Raw genomic sequence first — 27,396 nt, forward strand, 5'->3', positions numbered from 1 at the left:
CTGCCCACCGCTCCTAGCTTAGCTCAAACGCTGGGAGTGAATATAAAAGTTTAGCCTGTCTCTGCCTCATCAGATTAACTCTTCAGCCCTCCAAACGGTCTTGTGTGCCCTTTGTGAGTCGTGTTTACCTCATTAGTTAAGCTAGCTTCTACTATCAAAGTGTTTTCTCCTTCCACTACGAAAAAGAGGCCTTGTTTCGTAACTTTAGTTGTCCTTGTACAGGTGTTACACCAAAATCTGTGACCCGTCGAAAACTGTGACTGCAGGGGGCAAAAGTGAGGTTTTTTTCGGCATGGCCGTCTAAGTAGACGGGGGAGTAGAAGAAGAAAAAGAGCATTTACGCAAATTACGGAGGGATCAAGTTTTACGAGGTTTCTTACCCATGGATAGCAGAGAGTTCTTACCAATGTATTATATATGAAACTCTAAACTGTATGGATATGAACAATAAAGTGATTGCCACCTATTTGTGCTGCATCAAAATGTATAACTCGAATGTGTGTGTGTGTGTGTGTGTGTGTGTGTGTGTGTGTGTGTGTGTGTGTGTGTGTGTGTGTGTAAATTTGTAGGTGCTTTACACATTTTCACAGGTGCATGGAGTGAATGTGACCAGTTAATTGCCGTCAGAAAGTGTTACCCTACTGCAGGGCTATTCAACTGGCGGCCCTCGGGCCAACTCCGGCCCGCGGTAAAATTCAGACTGGCCCGCGGATCAGTTATAAATAAAACTAGAAAAGCAATTTCTGAAGAAATTGCGCTGTGAATGCAGAATGCTGAAGCAGCTTGCGCTGAACTGCTAATGCAGAATGCTGAACATGGATGACTGAAGATATGTCTGAAAATGGCTGAATGAAGTCTTAAATAACTCTGGCTGAAATGCTACAGCAGAAGCTGAACATGAATGACTGAAGATGTGTCTGAAAATGGTTGAATGAAGTCATGCAGGGCTTGCACTGAAATGCTAATGCAGAACGCTGAACATGAATGACTGAAGATGTGTCTTAAAATGGTTGAATGAAGTCTTGAAAAGCTTGTGCTCAACTGCTGATGTAGAATGCTGAACATGAATGACTGAGGATATGTCTGAAAATTGTTTTAAGAAGTCCTGTAAAAGCTTGCGCTCAACTGCTAATGCAGAATGCCGAATTAGCCTGCCATGAACTCTTGGATGAAAGGAAATGAATGGTCGAATAAATGGAATGGATGAAGAAATTTAAAGTTTAAATGGTTGCGTCTATTCAAAAATTAAAGGAATGAATCAAATTTTAAAGAACATTGATGGAAATAATGACCTGACTGAGGGTAAATGTAAGTCGGCTTTCTTAAACCCTGTTAAAATGTAATCCTGTGTGTCCTGTGTGTGAGTTTTTTAACCATGTAAGCCTGTAGGCTGAGGCCCATCTGAAGCCAGATGTTGCCATGGTGATCAATGTTCACCAACTGCCATTGAAGAGCTGGTGGAGTCTGTTGATTCCCAACACATTCCCTTTGAAATCAGGGTGTAAAGGTGCTTGCAATTCTGACAAAAAGAATGATGATGGAGCATGAATCAGTGTAATCTAAAATTGGATTTAAAAGTTTGACTGGCTGAATCAATTCAGGAATTAAAGGAGGGAATTTAAATTTAAAGAAAAAAATCTAGGAAAATAAGGAGCTGACTCAGGGAAATGGAAGTCAAATGCTGTTAAAGTGTGATACTTTCTGCCCTGTGTGTGTGTGTGTGTGTGTGTGTGTGTGTGTGTGTGTGTGTGTGTGTGTGTGTGTGTGTGTGTGTGCGTGCGTGTGTGTGTGTGTGTGTGTGTGTGTGTGTGTGTGTGTGTGTGTGTGTGTGTTCAATCATGTAAACCTGTCTGCTGAGGCTTTTCTGAAGCCAGATTTTGCATTGGTGATCACTGATAAATCAACAGACACATGCTTGTCTTTGTTCCTGGATGTTTTGATGAGTTACTATAAACAGCTGCATGAGATCAAAGGTTTCCACGGTGACCAGCTCGTTAAAGACAGCAGGTGCAGGTGCACAACTTTGCCCTTCTTACTGTAATCTTCTGAAGATTTTGTGGCAAAGCAAGAGTCCGAATCTTCTGTCACCTTGCCAAAACCGTGAGGGCTAGAATAAAAATGAACACACCGTAGGAATCCTGAGACCCAGAGGAAGCTGTCCATCTAAATTTCATGCATGAAGGTCAAGAAACGAACCCACGAGAGCGATAGATAGATGAGGGAAATTTTACTGATCTCTGAGAAAACCCCTCAGGAATTAACATGGAGGTAAATGGGTTTTTTTTTTAACTTCTCATGACAGTTGGCCATTTTGTGAAAAAGTGTTTCCATCCTTTTGCTTTAAAAACCACTTTGTCAGAAGCAGGACAAGCCCTCCTCCATTTTGACATATAATATGCCTATGTGGAGCAAAAATTGTGACCAAAACAGCAGTTTACCCAGAATTTTTCCAGGTTTCGTTTCCCCCTCTCCCTGCTCTGTCGTTTGAATCTCCCACTATAAGCCAAAACATTCCGTCCAATACACACCAATGTTAAACGGCTTGAAGAGCTGAAATGGATCATGACCTTTGAAGGGTCATTGTGAAGAAACTATAAATGCTAGGAAACATTTGAAACCCACTGAATGAAGCCAAAAGATAGCTGAATATTTTGAAGTTTGAATGGAGTTTGTAGCTGAATGTATGGCTGAATGAGGAGGGTTTGAAGCCGGCTGAAAAAATGTCCTGAAGAGAGGAAATTTTGAAAATTTCGCATTCATCTCTATGGGACCGAAATTTCATAAATCGTTAAATATCTCGGAAAGTATTTGTGAATAGTTTCTGAAGAGTCATAGCCCCCCTGTCCCCACTGAAACACACGTTTTGAAGTTTGAACGGTGAAAATCGGTTGAAGTTTGTAGAAGTTTTAGCGGTCCAAAAAAGCGGGCGGAAGAATGAAGAAGAAGAATAAATTTTTTTGTCACAGAAGAACATATGCTGTGAATGCATTGCTACATTCACAGCAAAAAAGAGGCGAACGGAAGAGCATGAGGGGCTCGTTCGAAGCCCGAGCCCCTAACTAGACAATTTCCACGTAAATCGTGAGAGGGGCTCGGGCGGCGGCCGGGGTTTTTGCATTCACTAAATAGTTTAGAAACACCGATGTGACCAGACCTTGTTTTGTACTGACTTCTGATTGAACAGGTGTCAAATTATCCCATGCACAATGAAGCGCGCTTCGCGCGCATACTTTCATATCTTGAAAATGTTCAGAAACACAGATGTCACCAGATCTTGTTTCTGACTGACATAGCAAAACACTTCTTAACATTTCTTATTTCAGATTCAACAGGTATCAAATGACCTCATGCACAGTGAAGCGCACTTCGCGCACACACTTTCATATCTTTACTGTTATAGCCCCAAAACATTATGTCACAAATATACACCTACATATCACAAGACATGGGAGAGTGGCTGATTACAAATCCTTAACCCCAAATAAGCTCTGCAGAACTTGTTAAAGTACTTGTGTGTGTGTGTGTGTGTGTGTGTGTGTGTGTGTGTGTGTGTGTGTGTGTGTGTGTGTGTGTGTGTGTGTGTGTGTGTGTGTGTGTGTTGTGTGTACAAACTTTCATATCTATACTATTCTAGCTCCAAAGCAATAGGTCACAAACATAGACTGCATAGTGGACAGCATGGCTCCGCCATTTACCATTGCACAGTTATGAAGCCAAAACACCTCCGTCAAAGGTGCAGCCATTGGAAGCAGTTGTGCAGCCAGAGTCTGCGCAGTACAGACTGTGAGGGATTCTGGGAGAATCTGAGTGGCGCTAGGTAACAAAACTAATAATTTTATTTTTCTTTTGGGAGTCTAATCACTTCTTGACTCTACGTCCTGACATATTTTACAATCCCAGATAAAAAAATACACAAGAACGGCAGCTGTCAATTATTATTAAATTTGACAAAATACCTTGTTTTTAACCTCTCATAACTAATGGAAATGTAACTGTTCAGAAGAGAAAAAAAAAGACTTAAATACAAGGCAGCCATATGAGAAGAGATGGGGGTTTATGTGTGTGTGTGTGTGTGTGTGTGTGTGTGTGTGTGTGTGTGTGTGTGTGTGTGTGTGTGTGTGTGTGTGTGTGTGTGTGCACATGGGTATGTATGGGTTGGCTGTATGTGTGTGTGTGTATGTGCGCTTGTGTGCGAGCACATGCACATGTGTGTGTGTGTGTATGGGTTGGCTGTATGTGTGTATGTGTGTATAAGAAAGTTTGGGTTGGCTGTTTAGGCATAATAAACAAACACCTGTGTTTCTCTGTCCCTCAATGACCTCAGCAGTCAGTAGACACAGCTGTGTGGTTACCATGGTGATCATGATGATGATGTCACAGTGAGTGTGATCTGTCGGTTACACTTTGGAACTCCTTTGTATCCACTGATCTACAGCTGGAGTTTTGGGCTAGACATAGGTCCGAACAAACTGCATTTATGCTGAAACCGTAAGGGCTAGAAGAAGAACAAAAACATTGTGAGAATCTGGAGACTCTGATGAACAAGATGATGTGTGTCCCACGATTGTAGGATTATAATTGACCGCACGAGGGTGATTTATAAATGTAGTTAGGAATGAAGTTGATGAGAAATATAGGTCAGATTTTAACATTACTTCAGATTACAGGGATGTGATGGTTTCACCCACACTGAGGCGTTTTTTGGCAAAACAGTACATTTTTGGGGTAAAATACTCCCTTTGTAAGAAGTAGGAGATGTCAGGGAACGTCGTGATGTAGTTTTTATTTACCTGCTGTGAAGATTTTGGAAGTTTTGACAATTCATTGGAGAATGCTGCAACCTGTCATCAGCCGCCTCTCTCACTCTACTTTCAGACATTCCTCACTGGAGGAGCTGAGGTTTCAGGGCAAAAACCAAAAAGTTTATGTTGCTTAAACAGTAAAATCTCAAAAACTGTAATAGATATCAGAAAAGGAAGGTCATACTCGTAGAGCTGAAAGATCAGTGAACATTTTAAAGCAAAAATGGTGCCTGTAAGTGGAAGTATGCCAAAGTCTTAGCATCTCAAAGTAAGTGGAAATTTTGGGCAGCAAGAGGGAGAGATTCCTAGGTTCCCCATTCATTCTCTATGAGGGATGTTTCGCCGTTTTTGGCCAATAAGTGGGCCAAAATTTGGCGAATTGGTGAAAAAAATAATAGCACACCATTCCCGGCTGAGCCGCACATTTTGATGTATAATTTGTAGGGGTTCTCTCAAAGCCCTTGGAGGAGTTGCGAGCCGAAATTTTGTCCGGAAGATGAAGAAGATGATGAAAAAAAAAAAAGAGACGAACGGAAGAGCACACCACGCACACACCACGAGCCCCTCTCCTGCATAGCTTGCTATGCAGGAGAGGGGCTCGTTCGAAGCCCGAGCCCCTAATAAATTTTTTTGACACAGAAGAACATATGCTGTGAATGCATTACTGCATTCACAGCAATGAATGCATTACTGCATTCACAGCAATGAAGTAGAAGAACATATGCTGTGAATGCATTGCTGCATTCACAGCAATAATATATATATATATATATATATATATATATATATATATATATATATATATATATATATAATAATGGAAATAATAATAGAAATAATTATAATAATAATAATAATAATGATACATTATTTATATAAATTCACACACATACATACACACAGACCTGCACACACAAACATCTGAACGCACCCCCATCTGCCCACAAGCGCACACACACACACACACACACACACACACACACACACACACACACACACACACACACACAGTACACACACACACACACACACACACACACACACACACACACACAGTACACACACACACACACACACACACACACACACACGCACACACACACACACACACACAGTTGGGGCTGGTTAACCCCCCCCCCCACCTAAGCCTCCACGGTCTCTAGAGCAGGGACCGGACGCCAGAGGCAAGCCCTGACCTGTCCCCATGGAGGCGAGCCCGGGCAGGCCCATGCCCCCCTGGCCCGGGCCGCCCCCCTCCCCAGGACAGAGAGCAGCCTTCAGGCACCCGGGCCCACAGCCCACCCCCCAGCACACGTCAGGGGTAACCCAGCTGTCCAGCCCGTGCCCAAGGCCCACCATCAGCCCCCACTTACCGCTGCCGGGACAGCCCCAACCCTCCCAGCCCCCCCGGCCACCCCCACCCAGCCAGACCCACAGCTGCCTCCACAACAGACAGCCCAGCCCGGCACCCCATGGGACCACCAGAAGCCCAGGGAATCCCAGCCCTCCCAGCACCCGTCCAACCACCAGTAGACACGGAATCCCTGCCTATCACCTGCCTAAGCGATGGAGCTAATCACAGGGGACCAGAGAGTGTAAACATCTTGCGATTTGTGCTTAGAGAAGGAGGCAGACATCATTTCATTGCTGATGTAGTCTAATAGAAGGTTCTTAAACTGATTGGTGGACAGATTTTTTTTTTGCTTTTCCAATTCAAGAGGATTGTTTTCTTTGCGATGCATAGGGCAGTGAGGACCAAATATGCAGAGTTATAGTTCAAAAAGGTGTCATCCAGGTCCCCAAGAAGGCATAGTCTGGGGCATACAGGGATATTACACTTAAACCATGTGGAAAGGTCTTCACACACCTGGAGCCAAAAGTCCTGAACAGGTGTACAGGACCATACAGCATGTAAATAATCATCTGGTGCGTTACTGGTGCAGTGTGAACAAATGTTTGATTGTGTTAGACCCATCTTGAACAACCTGTGTCCTGTGTAATGGATTCTGTGGATAATTTTGTATTGTATAAGTTGTAAACTTGAGTTTTTAGTCATTTTAAATGTGTTTGAACATATTTGCGACCAGCTGTCATTACTGAGACTAGCAGATAAGTCTATTTCCCACCTTATTGTTGGGAGTGAGATGGAATCCTCTATCTTGACCAGTTGTCTGTATATTTTTGATAACAGTTTTGGGGCACTAAGATTAATAAATTCAGCAACCCCAACAGGAGTTGCTGAATTTGTAAATCCAGTTGTAAATCCAGCTGGTCAGAATTATATTTCTTGCTAATTATGGATTTCATTTGTTGGTACTCAAGGAATTTGGCGCTACTGATTTCATATTGTTTAGTGAGTATCTCAAATGATATGAAGTTTCTGTTTTGAATGATATGTTCAAAATGTTTAATACCTTTAATATTCCACTGAGTAAAGTTGATCATTTTCTTATTTTGTAGGATGTCAGGGTTGTTCCAGATAGAATAGAATAGAATAGAATAGAATAGAATAGAATAGAATAGAATAGAATAGAATAGAATAGAAAATACTTTATTTATACCAGAGGGGAAAAAAAAGATGGGTGTAAACTTACACGGAATGAGTAAAGACTTGGTTAGTTTAAGAAACTCCCACCAGGCTGTAAGAGTGGAATTAATGTTGATTTTTTGGAAACATTTATGATGTCTAACGGTTGAACTGATGAATGGCAGATTAGAAATTACTAGGTCATCACATAGTGCTTGCTCTACATCAAGCCATGGTTCATCTAGTTGGCTGGGATTCAGCCATTTTGAGATATATTGCAATCTGTTTGCTAGGAAATAGAGATGAAAATCGGGCAAATCCAAACCACCATTGTTTTTAAGTCTTTTGTAGAGTTCTTAAGCTGATACATGGAGGTTTGGCTTTCCAGAGGAACTTACTGATGACTGAGTCTAACGATTTAAACCAGGCGGAAAGGGGTTTGGTTTGAGAACAGATAGTTGACTCTAGGTAGAACCATCATTTTTATGGTGGCAACTCTCCCCATGAGTGATATGGGTAAGGATGTCCACCATATGAGGTCATCCTCTATTGTTTTAAGAAGCTGGACATGATTTAGTTTTATTAGTTCAGAAAGACAGGTAAGTATTTAATATTCCCTAAATTTAGATTAATATCCTGATTATTCTGGAAAGTACAGTTGATGGGGAGAACAGTAGTTTTTGACCAATTTATGGAGTAATCAGAAATTGATGAAAATTTCTTAATGAGTGTGATTGTATGAGCGAGAGACGTTTGTGAGTTCTGGAGGAAAAGTAATACATCATCAGCATAAAGACTTGTCTTGTGTTCTATTCTTTTACCGTGAATACCTTTAATGTCTTTGTTTTGTCTGATACTAGCTGCTAAAGGTTCAATAAAGATAGCAAAAAGTGAGGGAGAAAGTGGGCAGCCCTGTCTAGTACCCCTTTGCAGATTGAAGCTTGGAGAAGTTTGATAATTTGTCCTGACGCATGCCTTTGGGTCATTATATAAAATCTTCAACCAATCAGTAAAGGATGGGCCGAATCCAAATTTGTTCAATGTTAAGAACTTCCAGTTGACTCTGTCAAATGCTTTTTCTGCATCTAAAGAGATGATTGTGGATTCTAGATTGTGTGTGGTGGCATAATCAATCAGATTTATTAGTCTGCGTCTATTACTGGAAGAATGTCTACCCTTTATGAAGCCTGTTTGGTCAGGATGTATGATAAGAGGAGTAACTGTTTCTAATCTTCTGGCGAGGGCTTTGCAGATTATTTTGAGGTCGGTGTTTATTAACGATATTGGCCGGTAACTGGACGGGAGTGTGGGGTCTTTCCCTGGTTTTAGAAGTAGGGTAATGTTTGCGGAATTCATGTTTTTAGGTATTTTACTTTTTCCCTTGATCTCTAAGACCATTTTATAAAATGTAGGTTCCAGCATGGTCCAGAATGCCTTATAAAATTCTGCTGGAAAACCATCTGGACCTGGGGCTTTATTACTGGGCATGTCTTGTAGTGCTTTATAGAGTTCCTCTGTTGTGAGGGGAGAGTCCAGAGCCATTCCCTGTTGCGGTTGCAGTTTTGGGAGGTTAATATTGCTCAGAAATTCTTCAATACTGCTGTCGGGCGGGTCAATTTGTGATGAATAAAGTGTCTCATAAAAGTCCCTAAAGATGTGATTTATTCTGTCAGGGTCATATTTCCAGCTGAATCTTTAACAGAGTTGATCATTGATTTTTCTTTGTTTGTCTTCAATTGATTAGCTAGGTATCTGCCAGATTTGTTACTATGTTCAAAGTTCTCCAAGCGTAGTCTTTGGAGCATAAACTGAGTTTTCTTTTCAATTATTTCATTCAACTCGTTTAGCCTTCCTAATACTGTTCAGTATGTGCTCGTCGGGGGATGCTCTGTAAACTTGTTCTAGTGATTTGATTCTCAGCTTCAATTCAGTTGTTCGCTGCTTCTCTTCCTTTATCTTGTGTGACGAGAATGAGATTATTTTTCCTCGCATTACTGCCTTTCCTGCTTCCCAGAGGACACAGGCTGAGGTCTCTGGTAGGTCATTATTTTCTATATATAAAGACCATTCCTTTTCAAAATATCTGACAAAATTAGGGTCTTTAAGTAATGATGAATTAAATCTCCAGCTTCTTGTTGGTAGTTTTATTTTCTTATCATTTAGAGTCAGTGAGACTAGTGCGTGATCACTGATGGTGATGGGATGAACTCTGGTTTCTAATATATCGCTCATTTTTGAGTTGTTAACTAAAAAGAAATCTATTCTGGAGTATGAGTGGTGCACTGATGAAAAATATGTGTATTCTTTAAGAGTGGGGTGGAGTGAACGCCAGGCATCGCAAAGCCCAAGATCCTCCATGTATTGTTGAACAACCTTAGTGGACTGCCAGTGCTGATGGTTCCCTGTTGTACTCAGCCTGTCCATTCCTGAGTCCAAGGCCATGTTGAAGTCTCCTCCTATGATGAGTGTGTTATCTAAGTGGTCATAGAGTGAAGTGAACAAGGAGTGAAAAAAGAGGAGTCGTCAACATTTAATAGTTAATCAAATGTTGACGTAAAAATCCGCCTTCTGGGTCTGTAATTGTGTTTTCCACATTAAAGTTTACCCTTCTGTTTATTAGTATGGCTACACCTCTTTGTCTGGAATTGAGAATACACATGAGGAAACTGTGCAGTGGAGAGTGAACCCACTGCTGTCTCTGATAAATGAGTCTCTTGTAGCAAAACAATGTCTGCCTGTAGATCTTTCAGTTTATTAAATATTTTTAGCCTCTTTTGCCTGGAACCAGCTCCACGTATATTCCATGAAATAAACCTGAGTGGTGTCATGTCTCGGCTAGCAGAGTAAGTCAACTAGGAAAACTATGTGTATGTGTGCAAGCAGTTATGTATGTATGTGTGTGTGCCTGTATGCATGCATCCTTGTGATCATGCATTTTACACTCATGTGCGTATGTGTACCAGTGAAATCCCCTGTGTGATGATTCTGTATCTGTTTATGTGCATTAAATCCACATGCTGTGAGTGTGTTTCTGTGCATGGTGAGTGTTGATATGTGGCCACATGCTGTTTGAAGTGCAGAGGTGCTATAAGTGACATGTTTTTGGTTGTACTTGTCTAAGACCCAGCTGTTATTGCACCATAAAAGAATAAAATGCATAAAATTCATGCTGCAGTTAGTTGTGGAAGGGAGAAAAGGAGAGAGAAAAAAGAGAAAAACAAGGAAAAAAGGGGAAAGGAAAAAAAAGAAACAACGCAAACATTCAAATAGAAAAAACATCGAAAGAAACAACAAAAAAATAATAGTGATAGTAATAAAAATAAACCCACTGTAACAAGGTGCAGAAATGATCATATTTGATTTTTAATCTTACACCCACAGTTATATTGTTAATCTAAAAATAAATCTGGAAGGGACTGATTTTTTTTTTATTTAAGCTGATGGAAAAACTGCTTTGAAACATTAGAATATAGTATAATAGAATAGAATAGACAAGAATAGAATATTCTTTATTGAGCCTCTATTGGGGAAATTTTTGCCACAGCAGCTCCTAAAGTGTAGTAAATGCAATAACAACAAAAATAGAATAGTAATAAGAACACAAAATTAGAAATCTAAAGAACTATAGAAAAGTAGAAAAATATAACTTTTGGAATATTTACATAAAAACAAAATAAGTGCAAAAAAAATAAGTACAGTCATCCACATAAAGTTTGAAAAAAGTTAATCAGTGTTTTTTTATGGGCCGTGATGAATTTGTAGAAGTAAACGCTTCTTTTACAAGAGGGAGAGACAAAGATTTACTGGTGTTCCTTTTACATCGCTTCACCTCAATCCCATGGGCCATCTCACATTAAATGAATGAAAATTCAAGAGTTTGAAAATCCTGCCCACCCCTGATGATAACTGCAACAAGAAATTTTCCCTGTCTATCAGTGTAACACACATTTGTTCATAGGGGACAGTATCAGCTCCACCTGCAGACCCAACCTGCACACAGGTGAGAGGGTCCATTTGACAGCCCTCACAGATTGGATCCTGTTTGTTTCTGCTGGAGATGTAAACTCTGATTCATCAATTCATTTTTATGAGTCCTGAGCGGTCTACCTTTGTTAACACAGAGGGATGCCTTAGTTCCTCTTATTGCTCCTGTTCATTATTTGTCTTCAGAAAGTTCCTTCTCCTGGTTCAGCATCCTGCTCACTGTACATAACACTGCATTAACACTTTCACAGACTTGGTAAAGGAAAGATGCATTTGTGTCTGTATCTGTGTCTGTATCTGTGTCTGTCCTACAGGCTGCGCTCTGGTGGACATGGGCGAGGCCATGAGGCAGATGGCTGATGTGAAGGACTCCCTGGACATTAACGTCAAACAAAACTTTGTGGATCCCCTGCAGAATCTACAGGACAAAGACCTCAAAGAGATCCTGGTACGCCGCGCAGCAGGATATTTGTCAACTCTTCCTCAGTGTGACGTAATCTGTCTTTATTTAGAGACTGCACATAATGTGTAACAGCCTGCATGGCACCAGCTCCTCTGTTTAAAGTATTAATAACTCGTCTCAAATAAACGGCAGGTAAATGAATAAATAATGGAAGCACAGGCACAGATCACTCAGGAGAGTGTGTTCTGTGTCCTGCTGTACATCCACAGGTCTCAGATCTACAAACATGATGTTGATGCTTTATGTGTAGATCAGTAGACAGAGGTCAGCAAACAGCGTGTGGGCTGTTTGATATTGACTGATGATAAAATAAATGTGTTTTGTTCAACATGTTGTGAAAGTTGATTGTTACATCCTCTGATTTGTGTCACAGCACCACCTGAAGAAGCTGGAGGGCCGCCGGTTAGACTTTGACTATAAGAGGAAGCGTCAGGGGAAGATCCCGGATGAGGAGATCCGTCAGGCTGTGGAGAAGTTTGATGAGAGCAAAGAGCTGGCTGAGAGGAGTATGTTCAACTTCCTGGAGAACGACGTGAGTGATTGAGGACTTTGAATTTTTAAAAACAGGTGACGAGGGAGTATTAACCATGTTAGAGGCAATAAAGATAATAAAGTATTTCTAGTTTGAAACTGACACAAACAACAACACAGTGTTGTTGTTGGTATTACAACTTTGCAGCTCTGTGTTAAAAGAGTTTGAAACACATCATTTAACATACGTCAGACCCAAGTTTTAGTTTCTGCATTTTATAATAAATACCACATGTTGCAAAGTTGCTGAGCTCTTTCCAGTATTGTCTCTTTGAGAATAAGTTCATCTACAGCTGTGTGTTTGGCCAACAGGTAGAGCAGGTGAGCCAACTGTCTGCACTGATTGAGGCGGCTGTGGATTATCACCGGCAGTCGTGTGTCATCCTTGAGGAGCTCAGTGGAAAGCTGCAGAAGAGGTGAGGGATGTGCTCACCTAGGTGACCTGGTGGGCTCTGAAATAGAGACTTGGAAAAAAACAAACTATCTTTGAAGACATTTGATCTGGGGTGTGACACCATGAAGATGAAACCTGCTGATTTTTAATAATTCCTAATGAGTCAGTCTGCAGTAACCAGTTCCTCTGTTGGAGAAGGTCAGACTGGGACAGTCCTGGGGTTTAGGTTTAGACGCTGGTGCAGACATGAGGATATTGTAATCTGGCAGAAAACATGGGGAAGAGAAAGTTCAAACGGCCAAAATAAATATAAAGAAGTAAGAGTAAGGTCCAAGGAGCTCTCCATCACTCACTGTCTAAGGAATCCTGTTCCTCAGTTCATGTGCTGACGGTTTGTACTCAGAGACTGTGTCCTTCCTCACATCCTGGGGGTATCAGGGCTGCAAACAGTTCAGAACAAAGAGGATTGGGATTTTCAATCATGGACTAGCTTTGGAAATGACAAACTATTTAAAGTGAGGGTCATGAGTTTTCATTGTTTGACTGTTGGAAAAAAAAAATACAGTTTGTTTTCATCTCAATGTCCCAGGATATCCACAGTCAGCAGCCGGCCCAAGAAAGAGTTCAAATCCAAGTCCATCAGGAGCAGTATCGAGACCCTGGACCGGCAGCACAACAGCCTGTCCTACAGCTCCTCGCTTAAATCCACCGGTACAGCCGACACATACTGTTGTTCCTTATGTGTTTTTTTCTGTCTGTTTGTAGTTTTTCTTTGTCAACCAAAGTCTGATTTGAGTCTATTTTTCCTGTCCTTCTTCACAGATATTCAGATCAAGCACACAGTTAATGGAAAAAGTAAGTTTTCTTTCTTACGATGGTTGTGTCTGCTTACATTTTTGCTCCTCATCTATCTGGACAAAGCCAAACCATTTCTGTCTGTGTGTGCCTGTCCTCTCAACTAAATCCACTTTTCTCACTGATATAGAAAAACACCCTTTTATTGCCTGTTTGAGGACATGAGATGCAGATATCACACAGAATTAAACCTTTTAAAGGCTCTGTGAGGACCTTTAACTGACTGAGAAACAGTACCACTGAGACGCTTCTCATGACCTGAAATCATTTCATCAGATGGAGACATGATGGAGTCTCTTCACTTTTTGAAGACAGTTTTAATGTGCGTGGTGTTTTGTACTCATATTTTAAAATCAATATTTTAACACTGGAGCAGAATCAGCAAAAAGACTTTCTCCTCTGATGTGACGTGTTAGAAAACTAAAGAGGGGTCCGGCTGCAGACCTCACCTCTCAAGCTCCTATCTCGCAGACCTCAACCTCCACTGTCAGCCTCCGAGATGTTGTACTTTTCATATTTGGACCAGATAGAGTTACATTATTTTATGACACACGCAGAAAATGGTGGGTGACTACCCTGTAAAGAATTTTAAAAAAGAAATCATATTTTTTTTATTTTTCATCTTAAAGGGGCTGTGAAGAGTTTCTGAGTTGATCTTGAAAAAGTCTGTCTTCTAGACATAAACCTATCAGCACCAATACAGGTTATTCCTAATTGCTGCGTCTTAGTTACCCAATCGGGTCAAACAGGACTGGATTGATTTACAGCACATCTAAGTCTCTGGGACAACAGCACGCCAGCTGAGGAAGTTCAGTAGTGAGAAGAGAGATCTGTGTTTTTCTGTGCTAAAAACAATTTCTGTGATTAATTTTGTAGTGATGGTGGACACTGGAGCCTAACTGTCAGACAGAAAAAGGACAGAAGAGCAGAAGAAAGAGAAACAGGAGAGAGATAGAGCACGAGCTAAAGGCTAACAGAGGAGCCAACCTGTTTGTGCTTATGTTGACTCCAACCCACAGTCAGCAGTTATTCTGCAGTGGTCTGTTCCAACTTGAGAGTCTATCAATAAAATTAAGAGTGATGTGGTTAAAAGTCACATTTTTTCAACCACGTGCGTGAGACTCTGGGCCAGAAGGTGGCGAGACACACCAATTAAAACAGATCATAGCATCTTTAAATGATTTTATGTTTAAACTATTTTTATATGTCTGATTTACAAAATTCATAAAAATGTGAATGGCAAAAATAAAAACAGTGGAGTTGGGTGGGGGAACAGAAATGCCTAAATGTTTTATGTACAGAGTAAACTGACAGGTTTTAAAGCATAGTACAGTTAAAAAGGATTGCAGACAATCTTTTTGTTGCTAACTAACCCACTTAGGAGATTTACAGGTTTTAAGCGAACTCTGATGTGCTTTTTATTTATTTTTATTCAAGCTTCATCTGCAGGCTTTTTTTAGAAATATGTTTCACACGTATTGGAGAGTTTTTCACCAAATGAGGTACTGGAGTGTGTAAATAACAGGAAGTATCCATTGCTTTCTACAGAAATGACTAAACACTAAACTAGAAGTGTCTTTTTCTAATTTTTGTTTTTAAACATACTGCTACACTCCCAATGTAAATTTATAACACAAATTTTAAATGGGAAGTGGCCAGTGAGCTTATTTTGAAATTAGGCCAGGGGCTTGAGAGGTGAGATCTGCAGCCAGACTCTTTGGGGGAAACTACGTCCAGGGCTTCACTGAATAGAAAGATTAACTGTCTATGCTGTTAGAGCCACAGCATCAAACGTGCATAAACAAACCCACAGTGGGTGATGGTGCTCGTGGTTAACGAAAAAACATCACCACTTCTGTCTAAAGTGATTATCTGACACGACATATCTGGCTGACATGACATGAAATTCTCTTTTCTGTGTTTTTGTGTCTTTGAAAGGGTTAAATCTGTTTCTGTTAAGCAGGAATTCAGTTAATTCTCACTCTGCTGATGAGGTTGGGGTCAAATAAGATTATCCCTGAAAAACAATTCTGCCCTCTACTGGTGAAATTCAAATAAGCGCCCATGCAGCATGAGGGTCACACAATCAGGAGGATTTCATCCCATCTTCTGTTTATTGTCTTGTGTTAAAATTCATCTCCATTTGTCTTTACATTTCATCCAGCTGATCACATAGACTCTGTTCCTATGTCATGGCCTGAGAGCCCCACTTCCAATGGCAGTGTTCACCGTGAGTAACACACACACAGACTCTGCACTAAGTCTGTTTAGACCATGTCTAGGAAGATGAAGCAGTCAGTGATAATACCTGTGTGCATCATTTTTTATACATTTCATTACCACACCAGAGTATTCACAGGCTTTAGTCCAATCTTTGATAAATTATAGATGAAATAATGCATTAAACTTTAGGGCAAGGGTCTGCAACCGGCTCTTTGACTCATTTGCAGTGGCTCCTCGTAGCTTTAAAATATATATTGTTAAAATAAAGAATTTTGGGTATTGATGATTAACGACATTTGCACTAAGTAGATTCATGCCTTTACATTTAGTTGATCTAAATATTCATCACATCTGTCAATAAAGCCTGCCACCGTTTCACTTCACCTCCTACAACATCAACAGCCCACCAACTTTCCATGAACCTGTGGCTAACCTCAAGTTTTACAGCCCTGGGAAGAGAACTACATCTACAAAAAGGCTAATCTGGAAGAAAATACTGATTGTAATTCTGTGTGGATGGATTCATTTATCTGACAACTTGCTGGCTTAATATACATGCTTGATATGTGGCAAGACAATAGCAAAAAATATATAATAAGCAATATTATCAATGTATGTTATCAAACTCAAGTGTTTTTTTTTTTTTTTTTTTAACTTTAAGATTTTTGAAAAAGTTTTAAAATTCCAATCCTTTTTTTAACTTTTTGCAGATTTTAAAATTTCAAACTTGTTTGAATTTTTTGTGAATTTATTAAATTCTTAAATTGAAATTTAAAAAATTTGCTTGGTGTGAAAAAAAGCATTGAAGGTAAAAAAAAGTTGCAAAATCTAAATTTTCGGAAACCTTACCAAATTTTTGAAATTTACCCCTTTTTGTAATTTTTGCAAGTTCCTTAAAAAAAAAAAAAAAAAAAAAACCTGGACATCACATGCTCAATTTGATAAATTAAAAAAATCTTGTTTTGATCTTGTTTTGATTGATAATTATTCGCAAGAATTTTTACTTTTTTTAGAATTTTGACACTTTACAGCCTTCATTGTGAAAAAAAGCTTTTGTGGCTTCAGAATGACTCTGATTCAGGTGCGGTGGGAAAACTGCCTCATAAAAATAAAGGTTGCAGACCCCCGCGTTAGAGGCAGCCACGCTCTATAGTAAGGAAGCCACTTGTCATGACAGATTGTTGGAGTCAGACATTTACAGCTTGTTTTCTGTGGCGCAGAGTTGGATGTGTTGGACCAGCCGTGCTGTCGCTCCCTCTACGACTTTGTGCCTGAGAACGGAGGTGAGCTGGGCTTCAAGGAGGGTGACATCATCATCCTCACAAATCAAATAGACGAGAACTGGTACGAGGGCATGATCAACGGCGAATCCGGCTTTTTCCCCATCAACTACGTAGAGGTCATCGTCCCGCTGCCACAGTGAAGACGGCGCACGTGGGCTACTTCCTGCCACATCACACCCAAGCCTGCGTCGTCGGCTGGACCCAGGCTGAGGGAAACGGCTCAGAGCCGGCTCAGCCCCAGGCGGAAGAAAACTCTGTCTTCTGATCTTCAAACCAAGCTAGAGAAGTAGTAGTTTGTCCCGGGCCGACTCCCGAACAAATATCACTGAGTAGCTTGTTTGTGGTTGAAATGTTTGACCCTGAGGCCAGCTGAAACCCAGCTGTGAGGCTCCTCCTGGTCGGTCTGACTGAGGTTAAATGTGTAGCCGTGTAAAACGCTGTAACCCATACCACCAGATGACGCTGTTTGATACTGATCCAAGTTCATTTAGTCTTTGCCCCATGAACTGAACCTCCACCCAGCAGCAGGACTGCTTTAGGAAAACAGATGTTGCATCAAAACCTTTCATGCAGTTCGGGACTTTCGGTTTACTTACTAATATGATGTAGAGGCTTTATCTGCATCATTACTTCAAAGTGGTGGCTTGAGGCAACATGACGTCATTTTTTGCATGATGCATCCCAGGAGCCGGGCAGAGATCTTTACTGTTGAGTCGTTGGTGTCTGAGTTTTGCATCAGATTTCCTTTCCCCAGAGCGGACTGACCCTTTTTTAAAAAAACAGGGATGAAGCCTGGAAGACCTCCTGCCGTAGTCCTGCCTTTAAATGCCTGATTGTTTGTTGATGATGCCTTGTGAATCATGCAGTCCAGCCAAAGTTCAGTGATGACTCCTTTCGACTACTGATTTCTTCTTTGTGTTCCCATGTTGGCCTTTTTTTGTTGCAGATTTTAGCTCAGCTTCCATCAGGACCAGTCTGAAAGGCTGTTCTTCCTGGTTAAGTTTTATGTGTCTCTGTCTTTTTGATGTGTGTGTGTGTCTGTGTGTGTCTGTGTGTGTGTGTGTGTGTGTGTGTGTGTGTGTGTGTGTGTGTGTGTGTGTGTGTGTGTGTGTGTGTGTGTGTGTGTGTGTGTGTGTGTACGAGAGACAGAGAAAGTCCATCAAGTGTGAGAAAGCAAGGGATTTGGTCATGAACTGTCTGGTTGCTCACATCCCTCATTGTTTGCAGCCATAAGGAACCGTATGTGAACAGTTTTCCGCATTAACTGGTCATAACGTCTTCTGGTGTTTATCACAGCACAAAAATTCACTAACACAGTCTGCCCAACCTGATGATTCGTCCTCAGGGCATGGAAAAAAGGTTTTTAATTTTTTTTTTCAAATGTTTGATTTTGTTCAGTGGACTACATGCACCTAAGCATTCAACATAAAACAGAATGAACTTAATGTAAAAATAAATCAAATTGTTTATTTTGGAAATTCCATGAATATGTATTTCTCTTTATGCTGTGAAAAATATTTTAACTTGTCTTTCAAAAATATGATCGGAAGCCATAAAAATGAGGTATCAGCTGTGTGCAGCCAGTGACATGGTCTGACAGTGTCTCTCCATCAGAGGTTTAGACTTTCTAAAGAAAGTCAGCTGTTTGCTGACGTTTGTTTTCACCTTCTGTAGCTCAGAAAGAGACATTAAGATGAAATTCAGTCTTCTTTATCAGCCTGAGCTTTAATTGGATTTATAAATTCTCAAGCTTTGCTACAGATCAGGCTCAACAGGGTAATTCTGATGGTAGAGAAGATCTGTTCTGACAGACCTAAAGGCCAACCCCTACAGTCTCTCTTTCCCCTCCCCTTTCATCTCACCCCTTCCTCTTGGCCCTCTGTTTTGAGTGTGAGAGGAAAGGCTGACAACACGCCTGGGGATGGGTACTGAATCAGGTGCTTCCATAGATACCCACCAAATTCCATCTGTAGTACTGAGTACAGATTCATGTACTTTCCCTACTTAACACACACACAGCGTTTCAGGTTTATATTCTGAGAAATGAATAGAGATTTTATTATTAAACAAGTCAATATTCATTACTACAGAAACCCACAAAAGTAAGCAATCATTACAGCATCATTTCAAATCTGAAAGGTTCCCATCCCTGAACACGCCCCCAAGATACAAGATGCCACTGGATCCCTGTTGCGTCACCTCCCTGGTCACTCACTGACTGTGTCGTAGACAGAGCGACTGTTGATTCACTTCCAAACAAAAAAAATTATTAGAAAGTGATGATGAACTGTTGTCCGATTAGGGCAACACATTCACAGCAAACAAATTTGACTACTATGAATTGCATTACATGAGTGATGAGACAGCTAAGCTGAGCTAGAGCTAACATTACAGTATTTAGAGCCTTTACTTTAAGGCTTCTGGATAATGTTTGCTCTCCATAGCTTATGGAGCTGATGCAGCTCCTGAATGCAGCTTAGCTGTCTAATCCTTCATTTCATTTTGTCTTTTTTGAATTAATTTCTTTGAAATTTCATGTTGTTGTTTTTTTCCCTTTTTAACTATTGTTGAAGTGTTTTAACTTTGTTTTGTATGGTTAATAAAATTCATTGTTAATAATAATAGTATTATTATAATAGCATGCAGATCATTGTAGTGACGTCTGTTTGCTGTGAGTTGTCACCCTGGGTCTGACAGGGGTGTAGATAACATCAGCTGTTGCTGTGGCTATAGCTGCATTAGCTAGATCTTTAACATGAGCAATTGTAAAATACAACCGACAATTCAAAACATGGCTGATATTTATGTGGCGTAGCAAAGGACTGAATCTCTGATAAAAACATGAGTCTTATTTCTTAAGGCCGTTTCATATCATGGAAAGTTCCGCATAGCCCCTCCTTTCAATGAGGTGCTGCTGTGTCTCCTTGATCTTATGGAGGATTGGGACACCCCATCACCAGACGTGAACGTGCGAAATCAAAGGCTAAGGGCCACATTTAGGATTGGCCCTTAATCTCATCATAGAGACTGTCAGTAAAACCTCTCAGCTACCTGATTTAAAAGCCTTAACACAAACCATGTCTCTATGTGTGAATGAAATGACCCCAGGTGAGAGGCTTTTATTTGCCTCCATTGTTTCCCCCTCCTGTTTCCTGAGGGTTCATGTTTTATTCATCAGTTGTTTTCTTTATAAACTCAGGATAGTCTCAACAGCACCTGATCTGTCTGTCCTGTGGTGGTCGTAGCTTCTGAAGCTGTTGGAGGAAATCTGTCCTGATGCTCAAAAAGATCATACTGCAAATCAATTTTGATGTTCAATCATAAAAAGATCATCCAATCTTTCCAAAATATAAAGTTTTCTTCAGAAAAAAAAAAAAAATACAGGTGGTTGTTATAAGAGCATAAAAAAAAACTTTTTTTATGACTTTGGGCAGTTCTGTTTCTCCAGTGTTTTGATCTGATTGGACCGATACATCCGATGTGTCAAACAGAAGAAACAAATTGGGTTTTCTCCAAAATTCTTAGCCTCTTAATCTGGTCTCATCTATCTGATGTTCATTTGTTAAAATCATTACTGTGGACATGTTCAACGTGCTGACTCACTGCCTATGTAGAGGCCACTCCTGTGATTTATATTAACACTGTTTGAACACTGGCTCAAGCACAAATCCACCAAAAAACTGATCATTTTCCAAACCTACAGTCAGGGTAGGTGATAATGTCAACCCCAAATAACAAAACGTCTTTCTAGTTGGGATACAAATGAAGAAAAGGCCATGTGTTACTGTTGGCTAGCCCCTTGCTTTTACATTCAAAATCATGAATGATTGTCCTTGGGGTTTAGATTGTTCTAGATATTTCACCCTGGAAGACACTGGAGGCTTTCTTCAGCACAGTCTGTACTTTAAAGGATTTCTATCTGGGCGTTAAGACCTGCCTCTGACCGTTGGCTTTCATCAACAGATTGGACTGAATGCAAACCGTTCTGTTCCGTTCTTTAACGAGTGTGTGTGTGTGTGTGTGTGTGTGTGTGTGTGTGTGTGTGTGCGTGTGTGTGTGTGTGTGTGTGTGTGTGTGTGTGTGTGTGTGTGTGTGTGTGTGTGTGTGTGTGTGTGTGTGTGTGTTACATCCCAGTTAGCACAGTTTGGATGAATCTCTTTGATACACTAAACCAAGCTCTCTATCAACAATGTACCTCTGTTTGCCTTTGCAGTCAAAACGTGTCTCCTGTACAAACCCAGCTCAGGATGTAATGAATCATGTGTTAAGTAGATCATTTCTTTGTTGTAATAATAAATCTTATATCATGAGAAACCTGTTTGTTTCACATTTAAATGGAGCTGCAGAGCTGAGTATGAGGCTGAGCCAATCCCTGCCAACACCGAGCAGCTGATTCTGCTGTCGACTCTGAGTTGAGTCCTTTGGTGAGTGATATGAATTGGATTACCAAGAAGCATTCTGACAACAAAGAAATAATATGCCAAACACCAGATTTTTTCCTCTTTGTGCTGGGTTTATTTCATTTGGAAACCAACATCTGGACAAATCATTTGGCTGCGTAGTTCTACGTTTTGTTCTTTCAGTTGCATTATTTATGCAAAGTGTGTTTTTAAGATGTTGTGAATGTATATATTAATAGATATATTGTATGAATAAAAAGATATAGAAATGTTGGGTCATCATCTACCAACATTTTTCTTATGAACTCATCGTTTTTACCTTCAAATGTTCCCAACAGTGTGTTTCACGGACAGGAACGTCAGTGCACAGTGAAGAAATGATATTTTAGATTACAACAGTTCAGAAAAGACCCTGTGGTGCTTCTTACAGAAAGCCAGCTCAATAGAAAGATTTGTTTCCAGTGTAGAGTGGACTCTAACAGCCGAAATACACCAGATATGTCTGCAGTCCAGCTTCACTCTGTCACAGCACCACATCAGATAGGTTCCTATTCAAGTCAGAAGCCCCCTTTCTACAAAGCGGTCCAGTTTGGACCAGTACAGTTCGGTATGGGTTGTATTGGTAAAGCCTGGTCCTGTTTGTCACACATACCACCGTGCCCCTCTTGGTGGGTAGAACGCAAGCCGGATATTGATAGCCGCATCATCTATGTAATAGGATGACACCACAGCAGGGCGACACAGTATACCCTGCTAATAAATCCAACGAAGAAGAAAAACACAACAGTAAATAAAAAGCAACAATGAGGACATCCAGCAATTGGTCTTCTCTATGATTGGCATGTGTCTCTTTGTTACAAAGAACAGTCAAGCTTTGTTTCAGAGAAGACTGTGAGCCGCCAGGAGAAATACACAACAGAGCGGAGCCGGACTGCAGACATATCTGGTGTATTTAAGGCCAAACCCTGACCTCTGTCACAGCCAGAACCTCTGGGTGTATCACTGATACAGGGTCAGATGAATCAACAGTGTTTTGCGTGAGTTGGTGACTCTAATCCAACAGGTCTTGAGACCTTAGCTGAAAAGATCTTTTGTAATCATAGAGCTTCGTTCCTCCTAAACCTCCTTAAATAAAAAGCCTGTGCAGCACTAAATAATAATAAAGTCAGACTTTCTGATTCATCCCGTCACACCTGGACAGAAGGAGCATCCTCCTTCTCCTCCTTCTCCTCCTTCTCCTCCTCCTCATGGATGTGGGCTATATCCAAATCTCAGCACTCCTCTGCTTTGACCCTCTGCCCTCCCTCTTGCTTTTCAGAGGCTGCCCTTCTCCTGGATGGAAGTCATGTCTCTTTGGTTGCTCCAGTCTGGTCTTTCTGACTTCCCCAGGCTCCCCCGTTCGGCCACAGTTCCCAGCGCAGGTCCAGTCAGGCTTGTGACCCACCACCAGGTCCAAAGTGGGCAGGGAGGTGGTGCTGGTCACATCTCTGAAGCCCAGAGAGGGTGTGAGAGAGGGGCTGTCTGGGGGGAAGGTTTCATACCCTGCTCTCATACCCGGACACGCTCCCAAAGACGCCCTCTCCTTCAGCCTCACCACCTGCCGGATCTTCTTCCAGCCCAGGTGGTTGAGCTCCAGCAGGTTGAGCAGGATGCAGAAAACACCCACGCAGAACATGAAGAGCAGGAAGATGGTTTTCTCAGTGGGCCTTGAGATGTAGCAGTCCACAGGCTGGCTGCAGGGAGCTGAGGTGCACAGAAAGTGGACTGGAACCTGGAAGCCAAACAGCTTCCACTGGGCCAAGACAAAACCCACCTCCAGGACGGCCCGCAGACACACATGGAAGACGTAACACTTGGACAGGACTCCCCCAGAGACCACCAGGGCCTCCACACTGCTGTTCCTCTGGAGACAGGCTCTGGCTTGGCCTGAGGACAGTATGTTTGTGTCCCCCCTCGGGAGGCTCTGGGTTGGGATGCCTTCCAGGACGTCTGCCAGGCTGTGCCCCAGGTGCTTGTGGGAGTGGATGGAGCAGCTGTCAGAGTCGCAACTCCTGTCGTACATCTCCTGTCCACCATCCAGCCCTCCGTCTTGGCATCCTTGTCCTGATCTAACCCCAGGTCCTTGCCCCTGCCTCTGGCTGTTGTTGTGGGGTGCCTTGGACAGGTTGTGCCACGTATAGATGATAAAGCAAAGGGACGGCGTGGACACACTGATGATGTGAAAGACCCAGAAGCGAGGCTGAGAAATTGGCGCGAATGCATCGTAGCAAACAGTGGAGCATCCGGGCTGCAGCGTGTTGCACACAAACATCTCCTGCTCATCAGTGTACACATCCTCTGTTGCAACAGCGACAATGAGCAGCCGAAATATAACCATAACGGTGAGCCAGAGGCGACCAATCATGGTGGAGTGCTGGTGCACAGCATCCAGCAGGCGTTTGAGTAGAGTCCACTCTGTCATGGTGGCCTGTGGCTGCTGGCTGCCTCGAGGAAGGATGAGCTGCCTTGGGAAGAGCAGTCTGATCCAGTTTGATCCACCTCTTCTGTTCTCAAAATACTATCCTTTAAGTTGAGTGGAATTCAGGAAGAATCCTCACCCCGGTCTAACTGTGTTGAGCCTGAGTATCCCAGCTCTGCCTCAGTGTCCCATCTCTGCCTCAGTGTCCCAGCTCTGCCTCAGTGTCCCAGCTCTGCCTCAGTGTCCCATCTCTGCCTCAGTGTCCCAGCTCTGCCTCAGTGTCCCAGCTCTGCCTCAGTGTCCCCGGCTCTGCCTCGGTGTTCCAGCTCTGCCTGAGTGTACTGGCCCTGCCCCAGTCTTCCTGGCTCTGCCTGGCTGCCTTGAGAGCCCTGGAGCCACCTCAGTAAAGAACCAGCCCATCTTTTACAGATAGGGATGTTCACTTGAAATGAGTCAGTTGGTGCTCTCACCTCTCTCTTGTCTCTAGGATCCATTTTAAAACTGAGACATCAGCCTTCCCCTTCTAGAGGAGCTGCTGATAGTGGTGGCCGATAAAGCATTCTTCCCAGATTAGTCCTCTGGAGGCTAATGGACTCGTCCTGTTCATTGAGAGGCGTGCATATGCTTAGAGACATAGTCTTACAACTGATGCCACAAAAATAAATCATTACCTTTTTGTGACATACACAACTAAGCAAGAAGAATAGGGTTGAAATAGCATGAGATCAGGTGTCTGGTGAGGGATTTGTTCTCTTCTTCAGTCAGCCACTTGCCAATTCTCTTATCTATGTTTTAAAAAAAGACCCTTGAAAGGTCTGCTAGCATCAAATCGTTTGTCGCCAAGATAAAACACTCAGCGAATCCTTTCCTCACTTCAAACAGACCTGACAAGCCCAGTCTGAGCCTCTGCTCAGGGCTCACTGCCACCACTCAGCCACTCATCGACCAACAACGAAACTTTGTTTACTCATAAGACTGTTTTATTGACACAGAGTATTTACAGAAAGAGGTCTCTCCTCTGGAGAAATAAAGTCAAAGAAAGTGAGTTTCCTTCACAAACTGGGACTGGAAACTCTGACAGGAAGAGGTCTGGCAGAGCAAAACTAGAACCAGTACACCAGTTTCTGATAGTCAACGGCTTCAAAGAGGTGGTAGAGTTCCAGTCTCAGTTTCAGTTACTGTGAAGAGAAGACTTTGAGCTGCAGCTATGACAGGTCAGACTGCAGAAAGAAAGACCTTCATCACTGAGACAGAGGCAGAAGAAGAACCAGAGGCTAGACCATCAGACCCCACCAATGGACTACTGGAGACAGGAAGATGGAGCCATGTGTGACCAGGTGCCCTTTGGGGCATTCCTGGCCTTTGTGTGGTGCTGTACTGGCTCCCCTGTGATGTAAGGTGTTGGGCGGTGCGCACCTTTAAAAGGGGGGCTGACACCGTGCCTCGCCCTTTTCTTCCGATCCTGGCAGGTCAGCGTTGGCGTGGTGTCGTGGGCTGAGCTGTATCACCCTCAGCTTGGACACTGAGCGCGTGGTTTGGGTATCCCTTTCACAGCGTCTTTTACGTCTGATCAAGAAGGTAAGCTGCTTCTGATCCCTCACTGTGTTGCGTGGGTCAGCCTACACAGTCTTTATAGACCATTGCTCCCTCTCCGTGCAGCACGGCTGGTGCAGCGGGAGAGGGGAGCTGCAGGTGCTACAACTTAAAGCCAGCGAGGTTCAGCTGGCGGGGTGGTGTGAGTGGCCGCGGATGAGTCTGTGTGCTGGGCGGCAGCCAGAGTGTGCACGCCCGACGCAGCGCAACCACCGGGGTAAGCTGTCTGGTTGTTCGGCTTGTCTTCCTTTTAACAATGTGAAGATCAAGCTTTGTCATGCTCTCTTTTGGACAGGTACCTCTTCCAAGTTCGTAAGGAGCACCAAGCTCTGCAGCGTCTCTCCCTCAAAATTGCTCTCTCTCACCTGAGGTGAGGGAGGGAGCGGTTTGCTCCAGCCAGGAGGCGGACACTGCTGTTTGACACTGTTGTTTTAGGACTGGTTTCTGCGGGTTTCCGTTTTGGAGAAGTTAAAGCTGTCCTGGAAACAGCCCGCAGTCCTCGCTCCTTTTCTTTTGTTTGGTTCAATTAGGATTTAAGTTTATCTCAGTTAAATTAGTTTCTTTTGTATGGTTTTCCTTATTTCTTAGGTTTATTGTTATGTACAGTTAACCTTATTTTTATTTAATTTTTTTTGTTTTGGCTTAAATTATTTTTTTTTATTCCGTTATCTTTATATTTAGTTTCATTCTTTCATTTGGGGGGGTTGCATCAGTTCCCTGAGTGGTAGTTTTCTTTGTCAGGGTTTATTCATTTACAATTTAGGATTATGTAATACATATTTGGGTTTCTTATTTTGTTTAGTACCTGTTCAGGCGGGGAGTCATTTTAAAACATTGACTGGGGAAGTTACTATTTTTTTTTGTTGGTTCTATTCTGTTGTGATTATTTTCTAAAGTGTTAATTTTGGTTTGTTGCATTCTTTCAATAATTTGAACATTTGGTTTTCCTTTTTCTTCTTTTTTTGTATATAAATTTGAATTTGGATTTTGATTAAAATATGTGGTCACACTAGGAGAGAGGCAACCCTGATGTTTCTTTCTTTTCTGTTTTACAGGTGCTGTGGGCCGAAAACGAGCGGCAGTCCCTTTCCCTGGTGATGGTGCTTTTCACAAGTTATTTTGGTTGATGCACGGGTGTTTGGTTTGCATATTTTCCCCTTTGGTTGTCCTGCTGCTGTGGTAAGCCCCAGCCCTGCCTTATACGTTGCCTCTCCCTTGTGCATCCCCCCTTCAGTTGTTTTCTTCCCAGTGTTTTAAATGAAAAAATGTGTTTTAAAAGATAACAAATAAAATTTGTATTTTTTTATAAAGTGAATCACATCTCCCTTGTGGTGTTGAACCTGCGCATTGTTATTCTAGTGGTTAAAGGAATACTACACCCAAAGAATGATATGCCTTCATTTTCTACTCACCCTCATGCTGAGCAACACCCTGGAGTACTTTTTTGATATCTCAAATGCAGCCGGAGATCCGGGGGGATTTTCACTGTCAACAAACTTCCAGCTAACAGGGGCCGATGGAGCCCGAGAGAAAAAGGGCCATAAAAGTCCACAAAAACGTGCCTATTTTCCTTCATACTGCTCGTCCCCTGTAATCCAAGTGTCCTGAACGGGTAACGTCCATAAATAATTCGAAACGAGGCCATTTGGTACATTTTTAGAGCCTAAACAGTGCTATATCGTTCTTCCGCAGTGCACGTCTATGCGCGCTCCCTGAACTGTAGAAGCCGCGGCAGACCAAGCCAGGCGCATGCGCGCTTTCAGGGACTACTGTGCGAAATTACAAGCGTAGAAGAAGAAAGTCCGCTGTTTACACTCTGTGACCGAGCTGTGGACAATCACAAAAGTGGTTTGTTACTGTTTCACAACTTTGAAACAAAGGAA

The 27,396-nt window shown here is 42.1% G+C and overlaps 2 protein-coding genes across 3 annotated transcripts in view; one reads left to right on the forward strand and one right to left on the reverse strand.

Moving 5' to 3' along the window:
- The window catches only part of sh3gl3a (SH3-domain GRB2-like 3a), a 78,722-nt gene extending 56,991 nt beyond the window's left edge, over positions 1 to 21,731 (forward strand). Inside the window, exons 5-11 of one of the 2 annotated variants that reach the window (XM_074666325.1) lie at positions 11,628 to 11,761; positions 12,150 to 12,308; positions 12,620 to 12,723; positions 13,291 to 13,412; positions 13,524 to 13,556; positions 15,721 to 15,786; positions 17,000 to 21,731. In XM_074666325.1, the coding sequence (XP_074522426.1) occupies positions 11,628 to 11,761; positions 12,150 to 12,308; positions 12,620 to 12,723; positions 13,291 to 13,412; positions 13,524 to 13,556; positions 15,721 to 15,786; positions 17,000 to 17,202 (821 nt within the window). In that variant the 3' untranslated portion in view covers positions 17,203 to 21,731. The remainder of the gene's footprint in view (positions 1 to 11,627; positions 11,762 to 12,149; positions 12,309 to 12,619; positions 12,724 to 13,290; positions 13,413 to 13,523; positions 13,557 to 15,720; positions 15,787 to 16,999) is intronic. The other variant, XM_074666326.1, reaches the window with a different exon arrangement.
- Positions 21,732 to 22,650: 919 nt separating this feature from the next.
- On the reverse strand, positions 22,651 to 23,923 carry gjd6 (gap junction protein delta 6). Its single transcript, XM_074666324.1, has one exon. It carries the CDS (start codon positions 23,921 to 23,923, stop codon positions 22,721 to 22,723), a length of 1,203 nt encoding a protein of 400 aa, XP_074522425.1. The 3' UTR covers positions 22,651 to 22,720.
- Between the last annotated feature and the right edge of the window lie 3,473 nt (positions 23,924 to 27,396).

Source organism: Halichoeres trimaculatus, unplaced genomic scaffold (assembly GCF_033239565.1).
Source record: "Halichoeres trimaculatus isolate MK-OKI-2021-1 unplaced genomic scaffold, fHalTri1.1 fHalTri1_scaffold_3, whole genome shotgun sequence".
NCBI classification, from domain to species: domain Eukaryota; kingdom Metazoa; phylum Chordata; class Actinopteri; order Labriformes; family Labridae; genus Halichoeres; species Halichoeres trimaculatus.

Excerpts from the sequence above, each read along its gene's own strand:
- gjd6 (XM_074666324.1), bottom strand. The coding sequence starts at position 23,923 with ATGACAGAGTGGACTCTACTCAAACGCCTGCTGGATGCTGTGCACCAG.